The 21716-nt window shown below is 33.2% G+C and overlaps 2 protein-coding genes, 1 long non-coding RNA gene and 1 pseudogene across 3 annotated transcripts; 3 read left to right on the forward strand and 1 right to left on the reverse strand.

Annotated features, from left to right (window-relative positions):
• The first annotated feature begins 305 nt into the window (after positions 1–305).
• LOC148554398 (uncharacterized) lies at positions 306–1067 on the forward strand. The gene is made up of 4 exons (XR_015885818.1): positions 306–399; positions 489–555; positions 676–761; positions 964–1067. It is a non-coding gene; the product is annotated as an uncharacterized LOC148554398 (long non-coding RNA).
• Positions 1068–1836: 769 nt separating this feature from the next.
• LOC148554399 (putative uridine kinase C227.14) lies at positions 1837–4942 on the forward strand. Its single transcript, XM_088491624.1, has 8 exons — positions 1837–2221; positions 2376–2509; positions 2581–2624; positions 2736–2813; positions 3274–3388; positions 3839–3869; positions 3949–4007; positions 4104–4942. The coding sequence occupies exons 1-8, from the start codon at positions 2176–2178 to the stop codon at positions 4179–4181; spliced, it is 585 nt and encodes a 194-aa protein (XP_088347750.1). The 5' UTR covers positions 1837–2175; the 3' UTR covers positions 4182–4942.
• Positions 4943–5722: 780 nt separating this feature from the next.
• On the forward strand, positions 5723–8669 carry LOC148554400 (B3 domain-containing transcription factor VRN1-like). The gene is made up of 5 exons (XM_088491694.1): positions 5723–6004; positions 6126–6440; positions 7334–7718; positions 8111–8181; positions 8279–8669. Exons 1-5 carry the CDS (start codon positions 5945–5947, stop codon positions 8522–8524), a joined length of 1077 nt encoding a protein of 358 aa, XP_088347820.1. The 5' UTR covers positions 5723–5944; the 3' UTR covers positions 8525–8669.
• Positions 8670–9520: 851 nt separating this feature from the next.
• On the reverse strand, positions 9521–11655 carry LOC148554401 (disease resistance protein UNI-like; annotated as a pseudogene).
• Positions 11656–21716: the final 10061 nt, after the last annotated feature.

The following is a 21716-nucleotide window of genomic DNA, read 5'->3' on the forward strand; positions in this document are numbered from 1 at the left end:
TAACTTATATCTCAGATCTGGCATAAGTGACAGTGGCATTGGAATGATTTGCAATGTATTCGGTGAAACATTGACAAGACTACTTCTTGCTCTTTGCCCCTATGTGTCTTCAAGTAAGGAACATTTTATTAATTCCTGACAAATATAACTCTCTTTGCCCCTATGCTGTCACGTGTTTCAGGTGGTATTCAATTAGCTATGGCTCAGTTACCAAACCTTGAACTTATGGACTGTGGTATGACCATATGTGATCCTAATTCCGAAGATCCGACTGCAGACGACAATAGTTGTGAATTACAGCACAGATCTATTGCTAATGGTCACCTAACAAACCAAAAGCTAATCATCAATCATAGCCGTTTAAAGAAACTTAGTTTATGGGGTTGTTCTGGTTTGGATGTGAGTTTTATAAATTAAGAGTTTATTTTGCTGCATGTTATTTCTCAAGCATCTAATATTTAGAATTTGTTGTTTTATTTAATACACAGGCTTTATATTTAAACTGCCCACAACTTACTGATCTCAACCTAAATTCTTGTTAAAATTTGCATCCAGGTAGGCACCTCTTTCATGTCCATGTTCTTTTGTGGTCAATACTTTTTTAGCTGAAATTTGACACAACTTTTAGTATTTACATAAGTGACTGATTTTTTTTTCCATCATTGAATCATTTAGAGAGGCTGTTACTTCAGTGCCCTGGTTTGGAAAATGTGCATGCATCTTGTTCTCAAGATCTTCTAAGTATGGCCATCCAAAATCAGGTAGCATATCAGTTTTCCTCCTGTATTTTCTAGTTCTATGTTTCATTTGAGTTAGAATCTTCATTTTGTCAATTTTATTGTGAACAGAAAGCCAATAGTTCATGGTTAAAGAGTATTTACATAATGTCTTGATTCTTTTATAATTGAATGTTTCTAATATCGAGCGTACTCTTCCATATGTTGTTTTTAAATTTGCTTGCAGGTCCGCAATGCTTATACAGCCATGGAAAATCTTTTACTTTGTAAGCGTTTACCTGATGGGTCCAAAAAGGTCCGGGTTCCTCATCATTTACTCAGTAACGAGTTCTTTTTTTTTTTTTTTTTATTTTTTATTTTTTATTTTTTTTATTTTTTATTTTTATTTTTTTATTTTTAATTATATTTTTATTTTTATTTTTTTATTTTTTTTACCTCACCTTATTTTTTTTTGGTATATTAGTTGGAAGCTATCTTTTATTATATTTATTTCTATTTTTTCTATATTTTTTAATGTTTTTTTTACTTTTTATATTTTTATTTTATATATTTTTTTATTTTTTCTTATTTTTTATTTTATTTTTTTTTTTATTTATTTTTTATATTTTTCTTTTTTATTATTTTTATATATTGTTTATTTTTTTTTTTTTTTTATTATTTTTTTTTTTTTTTTTTATTTATCTATTTTATTTTATATTTTATTTTTTTTTTATTATTTTTTTTTTTTATTTTTATTTATTTTGTTTTTTTATTTTATTTTATTATTTTTTATTTTTATTTTTATTTTTTTTTTTAATTTTTTTTTTTTTATTTTTTATTTTTTATTTTCTTTTTTATTTCTTATTTATTTTTTCTTTTTTTTATTTATATTTTATTTTTTTTTCTTTTATTTTTTTTATTTTTTTTAATATATTTTATTCTTTATTTTTTTTTATATTTTTTATTTTCTTATTATTTTATAATTTTTTTTCTTTTTCTGTATTCCGCATGCACCGTAGCCATTGTTATCTAAATTTGATTTTGTGCATCAATTACCTGTATCACGTTTTGTTAAGTAAAGCATCTTTGTTTGTTTAATGTCTCATGTCAAGAATATTCAAGAGGAATGAATATGATGAAGAACAAGAGAGAAAAAAGAGAGTGATATTGACTGAGTATATAGTTGTTATATGCTATTAAGTCTGTTACATAGAGAGAACAATGTACTGCTATTTTATAGCTATAAAGTTTGGTGATAGAAAGCTAAAATAAAGAAAGCTATTAGATAGTAATTGAATTTCAATGAGTCAATTCTTGTTTTTGGGATGCTGAGCTGTTATTATTCTTTACATCTCCTCTCAAGCTGTTATTACAATCTATGTAGCCTTTACAATTGTTCGTGAGTTTAAAAAGAAGTGAGTAGTGTCTCCAACTCTCCATTGTTGAACGTGAGAATAATATGGAAGCAACCTTCTGTTCAACATTTCAGAGATCTTCTCGTGCTGGTGTGCTTCTATTTTCAGTCTCTGATTTTTCAATTGATTGTTTTTATCAATCGCATCTTGCATGCATTTAGAAATGTATAAGTAAACAAGAATACCTCTGTTTTTGTGATCGTTTTAGTGTAATTGGTTCACTTTTGCTTTATCGTTGCCACAGAACCATTGTTGCTAAGAACAGTCGGAGCTCGCCATCGGAACCGGTTTTTGCTACCCGTCGCGCGCGATAACAAGTTTTCGCCGCTGCCTTTTGCTCCAACTGGCTATGGCAGTAGCAAGATTGCTCTCTTCAAGGTTCTTGTTTTCATCTTTTCGATTATAGTCGAAAATTGAAAACAAATAATAATCAACTTGTGCTCTCACAGGTTTTATCTGCTGAGAAGGGGCAGGTTCATATAGTAGAGAAAAGGTAATAGTATGAATGGGTGTCATTTGAAACTGCAAATTATCTGAAATGTTTTTTTCTGAGGGAGAAATAGCGATGAATTGAATTCATTTAGTTACTTCTATTCCCTTGCAGTGGAGTTGAAGAGTTATATGATGAATTGGCTGCACGCCTTCTGCCTTCAGCATCGGTGTCATCAAGCCCTAATTTTAAGTAAGTTCTTGTTTTGTGGAATTCTGGAAACTAGTGGAGTTGGTTCTGAATGTTACCACAATTGTACAGACTCGTGTACATCCATCTCTGCATGTTAGTACTGTGTGCCAAATCCTTTTACGATTGAAGGTTTATACTGTTGGTCCTGTTCACTCTATGTTACAGAATTATTCTAGGCATATCAAAATCCTAGCTATATTTTATTGCTTAAAATTTGAGTTATGGCAAAGTTTTTCTTCTGTTAGGAAGGCCTCATTGTTCACAACTTCTGTTTTGCTGATACTCTACTTGCCATTTTGCATTAAATTATCAATAATCAATTACAAGAACATCTTAATTATCTTCTTCAGTTAAATGTATTAAGTATGTCTCCTACATCAGAATAAATCTGATCCTATCATCCTTTTGTTTGTGGCTCCATTTATATTCACGTATTTGTTATTTTTATGTTACTGTACAGACACATTGTTGGCTTGGCTGGTCCACCAGGTGCTGGAAAAAGCACTCTTGCACATGAAGTAGTCAGCCGGGTAAACAAGCTTTGGCCAGAGAGAGCTTCTTCCATGGACTCCCAGGTTCAACCTCCTGATGTTGCTATTGTAGTTCCCATGGATGGTTTCCATCTTTCTTGTGCTTACCATTGGTTGTTGTCGATATGAATTTTCATTCATAGTTCATTTCATCTCTTCACATCATCCATACTGTTCTTGAAATTATAAGCTTGAAGACAGTCAAATGTGTGCTTGAAAGTCGAAAGTGCTAATTTGCATATTACAATATCTAATAGGTAGTCTGCAAAGATTGGAAAATGAACATGACATTCTTATTTGTTGATTTTTTGGAGGTAGAACCAAAATCGATCTTACATTCCAACCAAAGGGAGATTAGATTACATAAAACAAAAGTATCACCTCTACCAAGAAACAGAATTTCTTTTTGAATTTTTGGAGTATAGTGAATGAGCTTCTTTGCTTTTGTTTAATAGCAAGGGAAATTATAATTCTGAATGGTGTTTTTGATAATAGAATCCAGAGGAAGCACATGCCAGAAGGGGAGGTAAGGAATCTCTTTTATAGCACAAATGTCGGACATTGTGTTTGTAGAGAAAACACTGATCTTTCAATTGGTATTTCAGCTCCATGGACATTCAATCCATCACGTCTACTTGCGTGTTTCAAGAATCTTAAAATTCATGTAAGGTTTATCTTTGTATGGGTTATCTTTTGTAGATTATATCCAACTATATAGGTTATTTACTGAGCCAAATTTGTTGGGAAACAATATCTTCAGGGATTCGTCTATGTTCCATCATTTGACCATGGGGTTGGGGACCCAGTGGAAGATGATATCTTTGTGAATGTTCAGTGAGTATCTTACATCAAGATGAGTCCCAATGATAAGGATTTTATATATTTTTGACATGAGACATGATTTCGGACAAGGCTAAATGATGAATAATTTAAAGCTTACGCGTAAAAGAAAAGAAATGATCATCATGGATGAGATCAAAAAATAAAGTTTAATGAATTATCTCCACCCTTAAGAAAAATGACCCAATATTTAAATCCATGTGAACTCCATTGTTTCAATGAGAACCAGGTATCAGCTACAGGATATAAAATAAAACTGGTGTGTACTAATGTGGAGGTGTTATTCCAGTGAGGAATTCAACCTCAGAAGCATGTAGAGTGTATTAGTACAGTATATATACTTATGAATATTGTAAATTTAAGAAAAATAGCCTTGGTATAAAGGGGCTCTTCACGCTGCTATTCCCGTTTTAATTAATTTCCTGCCTAATACCCCTCTCTTCTTCCCCTGCAGAGTCTCCTGTACATTTGAGTAATTCTAAAAGTGGTTATACATTAGCATCACTCTTTTCCAATTATATATGGTTCCCACCCAAACTACATGCTACATACTTACACATCCCACATAAATAATTTAGACAAATCTATACATATTTTTAGTTAATATGTGTTTGGTAATTTCACAAAACTTAATTAAATTGAATATGATTATGTAAAAATTATTATTTACAATTGCAATTCTCATTAAAAATAGTTTAAATCCCCCGCTTACAAATAGATTTTATCCAAGTTAGTGTTTGGCTTCCCCATTTTGGCTTTGAAATCAACAATTCGGTATACTTTTACGAGTTATGTTTTAGGATTAATTGGGTTAAACTCGTCAATTTTAATGTTTATTTATTTATAGCCTTATTTAGACTTTTCTTCTCTTTTTCTTTTCCTTCTTTTTAATTGGAATATATCTACATCCATAGACAGACTTAATTTATTGTTCTGGCAATCAGTAATTTGAAAAAGAATATGTTATATAGTGGAACTCAACTGTCGTTAACAAGGTTTTTCGTATACGGTTAAGTGGAATAACAATGCAAGTAAATTGATGAATTATGTCTTTCAATAATAATCAGAATATTTTTAGTTATCAAGGCCTTAATTGTTTAAATTTATTGATAGAATGAGCATTATTTTACTAACAGTAAAACATAACAGCCCCAACTAATAAGGAATGGTATGTGAGTTATAAATTATAGCTTTGAATCAGTAATACTAAATACAATAAACATACATTATATACCAAAGGAAGTGCAAATATATTTTGAAAATGACTCCTTCAATTTTAGTTAGAAATAGTAGTTATGCGAACTTGCTGAAAGTCAAGATTTATAGTTCCGTTCATCAATTTTTCCATGGAACTAATTAATTTGGTTCAGCTTTTACCATTATGATTGAAACAAAAAAACAAGATAACCCATTAACTCTAAAATGGAAAGTGCATAGAAAAAATAAATAGTACAACAGATTCCAATCTCATGTAATTTTTGGTTTATTAATTAATTGATTTTTATAATATTTATTTCTTTTCTGGTATACATCAATATACTTCTTCTTCTTCTTCTGGTATACATCAGTATACTTCTTCTTCTTCTTCTTCTTCTTCTTCTTCTTCTTCTTCTTCTTCTTCTTCTTCAGCTCCTTCTGCTCCTTCTGCTCCTTCTTCTTCTTCTTCAGCTCCTTCTGCTCCTCCTTCTTCTTCTTCTTCAGCTTCTTCTTCTTCTTCTTCTTCTTCTAACATCTTTTACTTCTTCTTTTTAACTACTCACAATGCCTTTACATGAAAGAGGTTTCTTTAAAGTTCTTGTTCTTAACTTTCAGCACGAGTTGGTAAGTTTTCTTTTTCTTTTTTTCCTCCTTAATTTTTTAATTAATTTTATATTATTCTCTATTTTCATAATATATAGATAATATTAATTAGTTATTATTTACATGCTTGCTTTGGTTACAGAAAATTCCTAAAGCTTTTGTGAAAGAATATTGGAGAGGAGTATCAAATCCTATAGTGTTAAAGCTACCAAATAATCTTGAACAAAGAGTACATTGGATTCAAAAGAATGAAGATGAAGTTTGGTTGGAACAAGGTTGGGAACAAGTTGTGGAGGATTTTGGATTAAAACATTCTCAATTTTTGACTTTTGACTATAAAGGACGGTCTTTTTTTGAAGTCAAAATATATCCCAAGAATGATTCTGAGATAATGATTCCTCATCATCAAATATGTTTCTTTCAGATACTTGTTCACAACAAGTTTCACCAAAAGATGGTAATTACTATTCCTTTTTTTTTTTTTAATTTAAAGATATGTTGCTGGTTTCTCTGATGCACTCAATGGAGGCAATGAGTCTTGGGGGCCTTTATTTGGCAAAGTTTTCTTTGCATTTTGGGTTATTTTTTATCTGTATCCAATTATCCATTCCTCAAAGGTCTCATGGGTCGCCAGAACAGAACACCAACCATTGTTATACTTTGGTAAGTGTTGTTGGCATTAGTCTTCTCTCTTGTTTGGGTTAAGATCAATCCCTTTATCAGCAGAACTGACAGTTCAACCATCTCATGGACTTGCATTTCCATTGATTGTTAAAATCTCACAATTATCAAACATTTTTGATCATATGGTATTTGTGAAAGATTTGATTTGGTACAGTGTGCAAAGTCATAAGATGTGTAACTATTTTCCACCGAGGTTGAAAACTCTCTTGATATATATATTTTTTGGTTATCTTTTTTATAGATTGACTAAATTGTTATATAAGAACTAAGAAATATTAGTGAATTTTTTTTAATATTTTTTACTTATAGAAATTGAATAGACAATATACATATTATTTAATAAGAATATAAAAATAATATTGTTTGTTGTTCTTGTTAGTTTTATTTATTTGTTATTGGTTCAAAATAAATTTACTGTATGCCTGGCCTCTTAAATTAAACTTGTAATTAATCATGTGCAAATTCATGTTTTAAAATTTCTTAAACATGATACTTTAAACATTCTAAAGTTTGATATGCATATGTTAATTTTTGTTAAAAGGAAGAAGCTAAAAAATGTATGTGGCATAACTGTTAAGAAAAAAATTCCTATTAATTATCCTGTATATGTGAATTGTTACATATATATAGTTATTAACTATCTTTATTTTTATTTTATTGTTATAGATGATTCCTAAATGTGCAAATGAATATTGGAAAAGAATGTCAAACCCTATAAAGTTGGTGTTACCTTATGGTGTTGAGAAGAAAGTGAATTGGACCAAAAGAGGAGAAAAGATTTGGTTGGAACAAGGTTGGGAAAAGGTTGTGGAATTGTGTGGTTTGAGTTATGAGTGGTTGTTGACTTTTGACTATAATGGAAGGTCTCGTTTTGAAGTCAAAGTATATGATACCACTGCTTTAAGGGTAGCTTATTATGATGTTGTTGAGAATAACAAAGATATTGATGAAACTGAGAGCGATGATGATGATGATGATGATGATGATGATGATGAAGAATCTCAGCATGAATTTGTTCAAGAACACTTCAAGAGAAAGAAGACTAACACAGGTAAAATATAATAAGAGCTAGTTCATAACTTAAAAAGAAATTATTATCTTAATCTTTTCCTTTAATACTCAATATCAAAACAAAACTTAAGTGACTCTTCTGTGATTATCTATATAATGTTTTGGTATTTGATTATATTGTATGGCTCAAATATAAAATTAGATCAATTTCTCTCTCTCTCTTTTTTTTATTTTTTCATTTTACCAATTTCGATATTTTTCTAAAATTACTACTCTCACTAGAATCATCTCTATTGTATTAAATGCTGAAAAATTTATGTAAATTTGTATAGGTACTTTGCTGAGAGCAGCTTTCACTTTTTTTCACCATATTATTTATCATTTTTAATTAGTATATGTCTTTTTCATATTAATCTATTTTGATCATTGAAGTTAATGGGAGAAATGGGAATCCCAGTTTCAAGATTCGAATTCAAGAATCATATGTTGGGTCAGGTAGCGTGGTAAGTAGTTTATGGATTGTTGTTTTGTGTTATGTTGTCTTTGACTCATTTGAAACTAACCACATTAATCATTGGAGAACATGTAACGTTTTTGTAGGCAATACCAGCAACGTTTGCAAGGAAGCATTTGGAGGAAGGACCGATTCGTATGAATGTGGGTAACAGAACTTGGACTGTGTGCTACAAAACTTGGATAGGAAGTGGCATATATCGCAAACACAAATTGCAAAGTGGGTGGCTCAGATTTAGAAGAGAGAACAATTTAGAGGTTGGTGATGTGTGTGTCTTTGAGTTAATTAGCAAATTTCCTCAAACAATGACCATGAGATTGCAGAGTGGATGATCTTGTTATTTACGGATTTATCCTTTTCTTGTTATGTATGTGGTGCTTGTGTGTGTGGTGGCTTTAGTGATGGTTTAGTTTGTAACTTGACAATTCAATCAAGTGGATAATTCTAGTTTTCTTTAGTTATTAAAAAAATTGTCTAGCTAACTACTCAAATTTCTGTATTTTGTTGATTGTGTTTGTGTGTTTACAATTTGTGCTCTTAACTACTAATTTGCTAGCTTCTAGTTAATTATTAACATCACACTACTTTTTTAATGCAAAATTTCTTTTTACGGCATCAATAGAATTTGTTATAGTCTATTATCTTTCATTTCACAAGTGTTCTTATTCAAATATGATAAATGTTTGGACTAATGGGAAAGGATATCGGAAATGATTTCACCTTTTTTATAGTTGGGTCCGGAATAAAAAAGGGTAAGAAAAAATAAAAGTAAAACCAATACAGACAAATTTGGCAAATATAATCAAGAGAAAATTAATAATCAATAACAGCATTACAGCAACAGAAGAAAATAATTTTTGTACAATTAGAAGATGAAGATTGATACGTAGCCAAAAACTGATAAAGAAACATTCATTATGTGCACGTGCATGTGCACAAGAGAGAAAATATGGCTATAAGTTCAAGTTTTGATGTAATGTACATGTAGCAAAAGGTTCCATTGTTCTGATTGAATCCCAGTATGGTTAAATAAAACAAAAATATCTCGTTTCACAAAGAGAGTGAATAAAAAAATAGACGCTGTATTTGCGAAAGAAAGGAGAAATTGATTATTTGATGAATAAGTAAAAAGTTAGGACAATGGAAGTGAATAGCATTTTGGAGAAAGTAAATTAAAGTGGTGTTCATGGCCACTAATTGACATTACACATTCAATCAATAGTTATCCTATTCTAATATTAGACTGAGAAGCTGAAGGAGATTGCTTGTGCCGAAGGTGGGACTGTCTTAGTTTTGGACAGGAGATGATCGGAACTTTTGGAGGAAATTCAGAATGACAAAGCTCCACATAAGTCTCCGCTCCACTGTTTATTATTTCTTATATCCAATTGGTCAATGTCACTTGGCAGCAAAAATTCAAATCCTTCGAAATACTCGACAGTTATGAGCTTCCTTTTCATCCCAGTAAAGTCAGGTTCCTAAAACATAGTCCCACCATCTCTGTTGAGGATATTTTCCACAAAATCAGCCAAGTTCTTAGCTACCTGAAAAGAGCCTACAAAATTTAGTCAAACCAAATATCACAGACCATTCTACACACACGAGTTTCCTATTATAAGATAGATCAAGCCATCTCAACTTGGTCAGTACCTCCAACCCATCAGGTACTTTCTTAATTGATGTCCATGAAATAACCAATCTTGAAAGCTCCTGTAGGTTCTCCAACGGAGGGACAGATTGCAATGAGCTACAACCTTGGAGCAACAATGATTTAAGGCACCTCAAACTAGACAATGAATTCGGCAAGGATGTTAACTCGTTATTGTAGGATAAATCAAGTAGAGTTAGAGCTTCAAGGCGGTAGAAAAAACAATCTGGAATATATCTAATCATATTGCTACTAAAATTCAAGGAGGACAACTGCGGACACTCTGGAATTTCTTTTATAAAATTTTCCATCAATGAAACTTTCTCCAAATGTGGTGCCCACTCCTGCATCTCAAGAACATTATCTAACTTTTTCCCACATCTCAGCATGAACCTTCCCTTCGCAATATCATTTGCCATGTCCCTCATTAGATCATGCATATAGCTCTCAGTCCACCAATCAAGACATAGCATTGAATGACTATTGAGTCTAGCTAATATTTCTCGCCCCTCGTCTAATACTTTTTCCAAACTCCCCGTTGTTTGTATTAACCCCTCGTCAACAAGATTCATAGTAAACACACTTTCTGAAACCTGACTGTATAATGCACGTAGCAAGAAACAATCTTGAATGGTCATAGCTTCGTTTTAATACCTTTATAACCTCTTCTTCCATGTCTTCTCCCATTGCTGAATTTTTAAGTTTATTCATTGCATGTCTCCAGATATTAACGTCATTGTTTACCCCTTCCATCATTCTGGCCATCACATTGACTCCAAGTGGCAAACCATCACATAAATCCACAATAGATTTGGCAATTCTCTTTACTTCACTAGAAAGGGTTGCAGGTCTTCCATTGCATCCAAGTTTTAGCAAAAATAACTCCCAATTGTTGGCTCTTTCTACTTCATGCCCGACTTCGTCATCAATAAACTATTCCATTCATATAAATTATCTCCTGGGCAATCCATTTGTTGAAACACATGTTTTAGATGACTTGTTAGAATCAATTTGATTCCATTTGTTCTGCGGGATCCCCACCTTCTGTAGATCAATATAATTCCAAACATTGTCTAAGATAAGTACTAATCTATCTATCTTTCCCAATGCACATGACAAAACTTCTGCCCTGTCAATTATCTCATCTTCATCATCAAGTTTTTCACCTATCCTTTTGGCAATGGAGTCCTGCAATTTAAGAATGCTAAAATCTTGGGATACTGTGACCCAATACACATTCTCAAAATTAAAATTCTTCTTCCATCTTATCTGACTCCTGAAGTGAGTTACCAGCCACGTTTTTCCCATTCCACATATACCAATGAAAAAGACATTGTCATCCCTGAGAAGATCTCGCTCGGTATTCCGTTCACAAAACTGTAGTCCAAGTAGCTAGGCATTTCACTGTTCAGCTCGGTCAATTTGCTTTCCAAATCATCTGTTTCCTTTTGAGGATCTTGCAAAGCATCCTGATGCAGCAAGTCAATTATCCGACATGCTTCTTCTTTCAGGGCTTCTACTTTCTCTGGCCCATCATTGTTTTTGTACTTCTTGCCAGTTGCCACAAAACTCCAGCCATTGCCTTTCATCCTCATGTAGTTCTTCCCATGTGATAAATTCATCAAGTATTTCTTCAATGCGAGTTTCAAGATCACTGTTCCTGATACCAACAGCCTCATTTGAACGTGGCAAACCGGTTTATTTGGAAAATAATAATTGAAAACAGCAAACATGTTACCATTATTACAAGCTCTCTTGATGGTAGCCAGAACAAGGAAGGATACCGTACCTTCCACCATATTGGTCCGGCCGCATCATTTTGATATATTGGACCGTCAGAGTAAGCAGATATCATATTATGATGACCTTCGGCCTCTTCATGGTAACATACATATGAAGGCAGGGAAAACTCTGGTCCTATTTCTTTACTCAGCAAAGGAAAAAAATCCAATATGATTGAAAGCAGGCATAACACAACAACTACTTCTTTGGGATCATATACATTTGAATTTCACCCAATATGAATGAAAATAGGGATAACAATTTGTTCCACATCCCGAAACAACGAGGAAAGATGGAAATTACGTAATCAGGGAATTAAAAAAGCTAAAAGGGGTCGTAAGTATTTCATTTATTTAAATATGTTGCAAATTTGCAAGTCGTATTATGAAACGAATTATCTTTAAAAGCTATTGTGCGACTTTAATAATTTAGTAAAGAGAAAAGGATAAATTCATCCGTAACTTTTTTGTCTGCAGACATTTAAGTCTCTGAGGATTTAAAAATACATTTAAGTCCCTAAATTCTTTAAAATTTGGACATATTGATCCTGAGTATAATTTATTCAATTTTAAAAACTTTCTCACGTGTGCATCGGTATCAACCAGGTCAGTATAATGGGAGTTATGTTTGATTTTTTCGTTGAGTCTGACAGATCTAAGTGAACATCAAGGATCAATATGTCTATGATGGTTTCAGTGGCTAAGAGAAGGGGGGGTTGAATCTTAGCCCCCTTTTTACTTGCTAACACTTGCTGGACTTAAAGGAGACTTTTCTGTTTTTAACTCGTCCCTAGTCACGAGACTTTTTCATTTTGTCTCGTCACTTGGCACGAGACATTTTTGATTTTTGCTCCTGTGCAGTAGAAAACAGAAATGGAGTAGGAGAGAAGGAAGATTACACCCAGATATATCCTGGTTCGGCTGCTAAGTGCAGTGCAGCCTACATCCAGTCTCCATCACAACAATGATGGAATTTCACTATAATCAACCTGATTACAAACTGTAAAGTGCTAACCCAACTTACAAGGGGATTCCTACAGAATCATGAAACACAACATAGATGAACAAAGGAACTCTAAGGACATCTATGGCTTTTTCTTTTAATTTTGCACTCTCTGCCTTTTTCCGCTCTATGGCTTTTTCATACAAACCTCACTGTTTGCCTTTTTCCATGAGACTCAAGACATGACAAAATTAAACAGAAAAATACTAAACAAAATACATTGAAGGAAAAGAAAATCTGTAAGCTTAGGTAGCTCTGAGAATCCTGTGCCTTGCACTCTCACTGCTTACTTCTAACTCCTTGCTCCAAACAGTGGTTGTTCACTCTTTTTATAGAAGAGGGAAGCTTCCACACTTGAAGCCAAAACCCAAGCCAACTTCTTCTTCCTTCAAGAACAAAACCGGTTCGGCCACATAGAGAGAGAAGAGATAACCATGCGAAACCCAACATGCAATTACCTCTAGTCCTTTCTTGATCATCACTCTTTATCAATCCGAGCTCTCCATCCTTGGATTCCTCTCCAAGATGGATTTATGGCCCTTGATGCTTCATGATGATGATGACTTCATCTGCTTCAATCTCTGCCTCTTCCATCACTTCGCCACTCTAGCTACTTCTTGTGGTGGTTGAGCAGAATCAAAGACAAGCCATGCCTCCAAGAATCTCACCTTGCTGGCCGAATCTTCTTCTTCCTTTTTGAGCATGAAGAGCTCAAGATTACCTCACCAAATCTAACCACATTTGGTGAAAATCTCAGCCACAGCTCATTTTTATTTTAGTATGTTTTCTTGCCATCATTGTGATGGTCTTGAGACGAGCTCTATCTTCTTTTCGGTGAGTAGGTGTAGCTTCCATGGCTTCCATTATTTCCTGGTTAATGTCCGAAGAGAAGAAAGAGATGAGAGAGAATGTAGAGTTAAAGTAAAAGTAACTAGTTGTAATGAAACAAATTAATGTGATTTGCTTTTACTTTCCTTGCTTGAGTGGCGTGTTGCATTGATCACATCAATCATGTCACCCATATTCTCTCACTTATGTTTCCAATGCTTGCATATTAAAATTTGAAATCCATCCCAAAGAGAAGAATGGAATCCGTTGGAAAGCATGAGACAAGTGATAACATTTGCTTTTCTGATGCATTTTGGATTCGGATCATGCATGGAAACATTCATCAAAATTGAAATTGGGCTTTGTAGCAATAAAGATTAATCTGACCCAATAAAATTTTGATTCATTCAAACTAATTGGGCTTATGATAATGTTTAAGTTCTGGCCCAATTATTTTAGCAACCAATCCAGTCATGTGAATTAAGAAATTTTGTATTAATGCTGAATGTTGCTTTTAACATGGGCTTGCAACAATTTCTTTTATTTTTCCGGCCCAAGCAAATCTGCATAGAAAAAATCAATATTAGCATATGTGAATTAATATCTTTGCTATTTATCAAAGTAATAATGTTTGGTCATCACAAATATTAGTCTTAGAGTTTTCCAAACTCATCAATCTCCCCCTTGATGACAAACATTATTAAAATTGAAATGAAAAGAAATATAAAAATTGAGTAATGAGTACTCTCTTTGAGGATTGAATTTCTCCCCCTTTCTAAATGTCACATGGCTCTCCCTTGATGTATGCTTATTTTACCAAGGGAAACACTAACCTGTTACATTTTAATCAAGTTTCAAGTAACAATGTTATTTAGCATATTATATGATGCTAAATGCTTGATTTATGAGCAGTTTTAAAGTGATAATCAAAACTCATTTGATATCATAAATTGATTTTCTGCTCAAACGTCAACTGATTTTAAAACAATATTGTTCAAAAAATTTTCAAATATTTTCCAGTCAAGATATCAGAGCAATATTATTCAAGTAAAGAAAATATTTTTGAATCACACATGATCACATCAAAATCATTGCAGCTGTTAGATATCACAGTTTAAAAGAACTGCCAAAAATAAATTTTTAAACCAACATATTTACCAAGATGAATAAGAATATTCCTATTTCAATACAAGCATGTTCATCAAGATAAATCAACAGCCAGACATTCATATGATCAATACAAATATATTGTCAAACATCATCATAAACCAAATGCCAAATGCATTTTCAACAGAAGTAACCATAGTGAAACAAATGTAATAACAACATGCATTCTTTGAACAAGGGTGATCATGAATTTTCAATTGAAAATTTCATCCCCTGTTTTAGCAAATCCTCCCCTGTTTCATTAGTTTCAATTTCAATTTTGGAAACTAATTTTTCTCCCCCTTTTGTCATCAAGGGGCACCTGCACAAAATATGAACAACACAGCAAAATATCCATAATAAAGTAACAAGAGTGTATCAAAGTATTATAGAGCAGTGAGTATCAAGTCATGCTCCTACAAAAAACAGATTGAGCCTAATGGAGCCAATATCAAATAAAGGTAAAGCAACAGTCATTAATCATCAGAAAGATTGATCTCTGAACCAGAATCATCTTCGTAATCCCCTGTCCCTATTTCATCATCAAAGCTTTTAATCATGAAACCAACTCGTTCGTGACATTTCTTCCAAGCCCTTTCCTGTTCATATTCCAATTTCCGGGCAGCCTTGTGAGATTTACGCATTAACTTGGACATGTTGCGAAACTCTTTGAGAACCTCCCGGATTGATGCAGTGACATTTGAGGGTTCAGGACGGCTCTCCAGATCACTGAGAGATGGTTCAGAGTGAACAGACTGCTTGCCTTTCTTGCCTGAAACTCATCCTCCTTTAATCATTGAAACCTTGTTCTCAACAGATTCATTAGACAAATCAACCTTAAAATACTCAAATATACATGTGAGGAACATGCCATATGGAAGATTAGCCTTTTTAGTACTTTTTACTGCTTTCCACATATGACGTATCATAATATAAGCAAATGAAATTGGGGAAGAAGTAATGAGAGCAAATAAGATAATAGAATCAGAAACTGTTACTCTATGGTGAGAACTACTTTAAGGAGTGAGGATGTGAGTGATGATACGGTGCAATAGAGAGTTCTCAGGGCCGAGTGCTTTGTGGGTTGGGATTAATCCATCTAGTCCAGGAAGGTTTGCACAGATGTGTTGCAGGACAGTTTGTTGTGTGACTCCTACTTGGTCATCCCATTTATCAATCATGTAAACTTTTGGTCCTTCATCTTCGTACCCAAGAGCAGCGCCTATGGTTTGAGGATTGAGAGTTATGTAAACACGCTTGACATAAGAATGGATTGAGCCATCAATCAAACGCATGTTTGCATAGAATTCCCGGACCAGCCCCGGGTAAACCAGTTTCTGAATGTGAACCAGAGGGGTCCATTTCAGAGCATCAAACAAGGAAGAAAAGTTGATTCCTTTGGTGGCCAGATTTTCAAGATTCACCAAGTAAGAGGGGCAGAGATGACGTTTCAGCAAGACATCTTTGTGAAATTCATATAAAGCACATGAGTAGAACCGAGAGGGATCAAAATGTGAGTGAGGTTTGTGAAACTTGTTCTTGAATTCGAGAGACTCCAAATTTGCAGGCTCTCTAGTGTCTTGTAACACAAAACTTTTCTGCTTCTTTTGAGAGCTTTTTGCATGTGGAGTAGACCTTTTTGGTGGTGATGAAGGGGGCGAGGTATGTGATTCTTCTTCATCTTCTTCAACGCTGGGTTGCTTGCTCTTTCCAGTCTTGCCTCTCCCTGAAGTTTTTTGAGCAACTACCTTTCGGCGCATGGTTTCGGTCTTTTTGGAAGGTGGTGAATGGGTGGAAGAAGAGGTAGAATGGAGATGGATATGCGTATGGGTTGGAGGTGATGAAAAGGGTGGACTCTTTGGAATGGGGTTTCGGCCACTTCTCCTAAGTGCCGTTTTCTTTTTCATGGTAAGATGAATGAAGAAGGTTGAATATGAAAGGGTGAGAGTGCCGAAAGAGAGTGAGGGAGGAGGGAGGTTAGTGGTGCAATAAATGTGGATTGAAGAGATATGATGGGAAGTTAATGACCATTATGGCGCGGTTATTAACCAAAAGGAGTTTCAAAAGTTGAAAAAGGTAGTTTCCTTGAATCAAGGGATTAGTTGGAAGGAAAAGATATGATTTGACAACATGCTCCTTCCAACAAGATATGAAAAGACAATCCAAGGGATTTTGTGATTTTATTTTTAAAGAGAGAATAACTAACTAAACTGTCATGGTGGGGTCAGAAATTATTAGGTGGGGCCCATAAAATTTAAATCTGCGTTGCCTTCCCCTTGATCATAGTTCCTCCATCAAGCCTGCATTTTTATCTCGTCCAAACCTACGAGACAAAACTGAACAGAGTTAAAAATTCACAAATTTTCAATGAAACTTAAATCAAACATTCCCAAACTTTTTCTCAAGGTACAGAATCTGTCTTCACAGAGGGGTTTTGTAAAAATATCAGCAATTTGGTCTTCAGATTTTACAAATTGAATATCAATAGTTCCCTTTTGCACATGTTCTCTAATGAAATGATATTTAATTTCAATGTGCTTTGTTCTTGAGTGCAAAACAGGATTTTTTGAAATGTTTATAGCACTCATATTATCACAAAATAAGGGTATACTATGGATTTTTAATTTCTAATCTTTCAATTGTGTTTTTAACCAAATTAATTGTGAGCAACATGCAGATGCGGAAATGTATTCTGCTTTAGTTGTGGATAAAGCCACTGTGGCTTGTTTTTTGCTTGACCACATATTGAGTGAGCTTCCAAGGAAGCAACACATGCCGGATGTGCTTCGTCTATCCACTTTATCTCCCGCAAAATCTGCATCACAAAACCTTACTACACAAAAGTCATCAGATTTAGGATACCATAATCCAAAATTGCAAGTCCCCTTAATGTATCTAATGATGCGCTTAACAGCTGTAAGATGGGATTCTTTTGGGTGAGATTGAAACCTTGAACATACACCCACGCTTTGGATAATATCCGGTCTAGAGGAGGTAAGGTACATGAGTGAGCCTATCATTCCCCTATACCTTGTTTCATCCACATCTTGACCATCATCATCCTTTTCAAGTTTTGTGTTGGGATGCATTGGAGTACCCATTGATTTGAAATTTTCTAGGCCAAATTTTTTGATAAGCTCTTTTGCATACTTTCCTTGGTAAATAAAAGTACCACTAGGAGTTTGTTTAATTTGGAGGCCAAGAAAGAAAGTAAGCTCTCCCATTAAACTCATTTCAAACTCACTAGTCATGAGTTTTCCAAACTCTTCACACAAGAAAATGTTGGCCGATCCAAATACAATATCATCAACATAAACTTGAACAAGGAGTATATCATCATTAGATGCTTTAATAAATAAAGTAGTATCGGTGGTACCCCTTTGAAATTGATTTTCCAACAAGAAGGCACTAAGCATTTCATACCAAGCTCTTGGAGCTTGTCTAAGACCATAAAGAGCCTTAGTTAATTTGAAAACGTGATTTGGAAACTCTTTATGTTCAAAACCGGGGGGTTGTGCCACATACACTTCTCTATCAATAAAGCCATTAAGGAAAGCACATTTAACATCCATTTGAAACATTTTGAAACCTTTATGGGCGGCATAGGCAAGAAGCAACCGAATTGCTTCCATTCTAGCTACCGAAGCAAAAGACTCATCAAAATCTATACCCTCTTCTTGATCGTAACCTTGGGCCACTAATCTAGCCTTGTTACGAACAACTTGTCCATCCTCACCAAGTTTATTTTTAAAAATCCACTTAGTACCCGTTACCTTCTTACCATCCGGATGAGGTACTAGTGTCCAAACCTCATTCTTGTCAAATTGAGCAAGCTCCTCTTGCATGGCCTTGACCCAAGAAGGATCTTCAAGAGCTTGTTTGACATTGTTGGGCTCCATTTGTGACAAGAGAGCAAAGTTGCTAGGTTCGGTTTGCCTTTTGGTGGAGGATCTTGTTGTTACACCTTGAGAGGGATCACCAATTATGAAGTCATGAGGATAACCCCTCATAGATTTCCATTCTCTAGGCTTTCGGACAGGTGTTGAGTTTTGATGAACTTCTGGTGGTCTCACTGTTTCAGTTGCTCGTCCCTGCTCAGGAGACAAAATGGAAATGTCTCCTCCAATCTGACGAGACAAAACCGGGCTGACAGATTCTTCATTTTGCACAGATTTGGGGTTTTCTTTATTTGTTCCAGCTTCTTCACAATCTGAATCATTATCCTTCACAATACTGGGAATTAAGTTAGAATCACAAAAAGTAACATGTATGGATTCCTCTATGGTTCTATGCTCTTTGAGATAAACTCTATAGGCCTTGCTTGTGGTGGAATATCCAACAAACATTCCTTCATAGGATTTTGGATCAAATTTTCCAAGGTTTTCCTTATTGTTGAGCACAAAACATTTGCATCCAAAAACATAAAAATACTTAAGATTTGGAGGGGTCCCTTTCCATAGCTCATAAGGTGTTTTCTTTAACTCTTTTCTAATGATTGTTCTATTCAAAATATAACATGCTGTGTTCACAGCCTCAGCCCATAAGAATTTAGGAATCTCACTCTCACATAACATAGCCCTAGTCATTTCTTGAAGGCTTCTATTCCTTCTTTCAACCACCCCATTTTGTTGGGGGTTCTAGGGCATGAAAAATTATGAGAAATCCCTAAGTCATCACATAATTTTTCAAAATCTTGATTTTCAAATTCTCTTCCATGATCACTTCTCAAATTGGCAATTTTCAAATCTTTTTCATTTTGAATTTTCTCGCAAAGGATGGAAAATGCATGAAAGGCATCATTCTTATGAGCAAGGAAAAGTACCCAACCAAATCTAGAGTAATAATCTACCACCACAAGACCATAGTGTTTACCTCCTAAACTTTGAATTTTAGTAGGACCAAAAAGATCAATATGTAACATCTCCAATGGTCTTTTGGTTGAGATTCCATCTTTTGATTTAAAAGAGGATTTTACTTGTTTGCCCAATTGACAAGCGTCACAAGTAAGATCCTTATCAAACTTGATGTTTGGAATTCCTCTAACCAAATTTCTTTTGACTAGCTTAGAAATTTGATACATGCTAGCATGTCCCAACTTTCTATGCCAAAGCCATTTTTCAGATTCAAAAGATGTAAAGCATGTTACATTTTGTTCCTTTAAATCCTCAAGAGTTAATCCATACACATTGTTGCATCTTTTAGCTTCAAAAAGAACATCCCCAGTTTTCTCACAAACAACTAAACAAACAAACTTCTTAAAAATAACTTCAAAACCCAAATCACATAGTTGACTAACACTAAGTAAATTATGTTTCAAGCCATGTACAAGAAGGACATCATTTATACAAGATGAGAAACTTTTACCCACTTTTTCAACAGCCACAATTTTTCCTTTTGCATCATCACCGAATGTGACAAGTCCTCCATCATATTCATTAAGCTTTATGAAGAAGGTTGTCTTTCCGGTCATATGCCTAGAGCATCCGCTATCCATATACCACATATTTTCTTTCTTTCCGTTTGGATGCTAGGCACACCTACAAAACAAGTTTAAGTAACCTTAGGTATCCAAATCTTTTTGGATCCTTTTACGTTAAACCATCTTCTATGTTCTAAGCCATTGTAATCAAAAACTGATTCTTGAACCTTGTTTTGAGTTTTGTGACAGAATATGAACAATAGTCAATATATTATTTTCTATTTATTTAATATAAAATATAAATCAAACAATTTAAAGTTTATAATATTCTTTGACTATAAAAAAAACTCTTAAAAAATAAGAGCTTATATAATTATATTATTCTAATGTTAATTTTGCACTAAAATTTACATTAAAACTTTTTTAATGTTTGTTGCGATAATAAAAAATAAAAATTATGTCCATCTATAACTTAAAAATTTATAAATAATGAATAGCAACCCTTAAAATTGTGTTAATCCTTTCTTATATTTAAAATTCGAAATTTTAAACACAACTAAAGGTGACAATAAGAGAAATACAAATAAATAATATTTTAAAATTTTTAATAAAGGCACCTAAACAAATGATGTCTCAAATTCAAAATTTAAGTATCATGTAAACAAAAAAAAAGTTTCTATTATTATTATTATTATTATTATTATTATTATTATTTGAATTTCTAAACACAATTAAATGTGACAATAAAAAAAATTTATAAGCGAAACATCTAAAAAAAAAATCTTTAAACTCAAAATTTAATCATCATGTCGGTAAAAAACTCTATATTTGTATTACTGTTATTATTATCGTAAAGATAAAGATAAAAATTAAAAGGAAGAATTGATAAATAAAGGGTTTGTATCCAAAAAAATTAGTAAGATTATTTATTTATTCTAGGTCACATTCTAATAAATTGGTCAATATTTTAAAGAGTTGACCTTTTTTGAAATTCCAATAGCTTCAATACATTACTTAGACACTTAAAAGATATTACCTTTTTACCTTAGTAATCTTAACTAGTTTCTTTAATTAATTGCAATGTATAAACCGAAACCGATATAAAAAATTAGATATTGTTTATCTAATATGAAAAATTAGATATTTTTTATCTAATACTAAAACTTTTGTTGGGCACTTTCGTTTATTCCTGTATTTGTTTTTCGAATTTGTAATGAACTCTATTTTTCAGTGTTGAGTCTCTTTTTTCTTTAAAAAAAATAAAACATATTATAATTATAATTTATCATAATTTATATCAATTAATTAATTGTACTTTATTATATTGCTTATTTTGGTTCACTAATTTGGTGGTGGAATCTGTTATTCTTTATGAATAGAGCATAGAGTTCAGACTATTGTGTACAAGCTTGTTAATTAGTGGGTTTAGGAAAAGAGAATTTTAGGATATTTGTTTACAAAAAAAAAGGAGGAGTTTTCGAATTTTTTATAACAAAAAGAGCTTCAGCAATTGAAAGGATCAAAATATAACGGACGTGGTAGTTAAATATGGAAATTGGAAAACCATGACCCTACCTATCTTGCGTTTCCATTTTTTTTTTGGGTAAAAACTAGCCCAATGGCCAATAAGGCCCAACGCCTGAAACTGGACAAACGGAACCTAACACAATGTCATCCCATTCGTTGTTCACACAATCAA

The sequence above is a fragment of the Arachis ipaensis genome, chromosome B6, assembly GCF_059453495.1.
Source record: "Arachis ipaensis isolate K30076 ecotype BB chromosome B6, ASM5945349v1, whole genome shotgun sequence".
Lineage (NCBI taxonomy): Eukaryota > Viridiplantae > Streptophyta > Magnoliopsida > Fabales > Fabaceae > Arachis > Arachis ipaensis.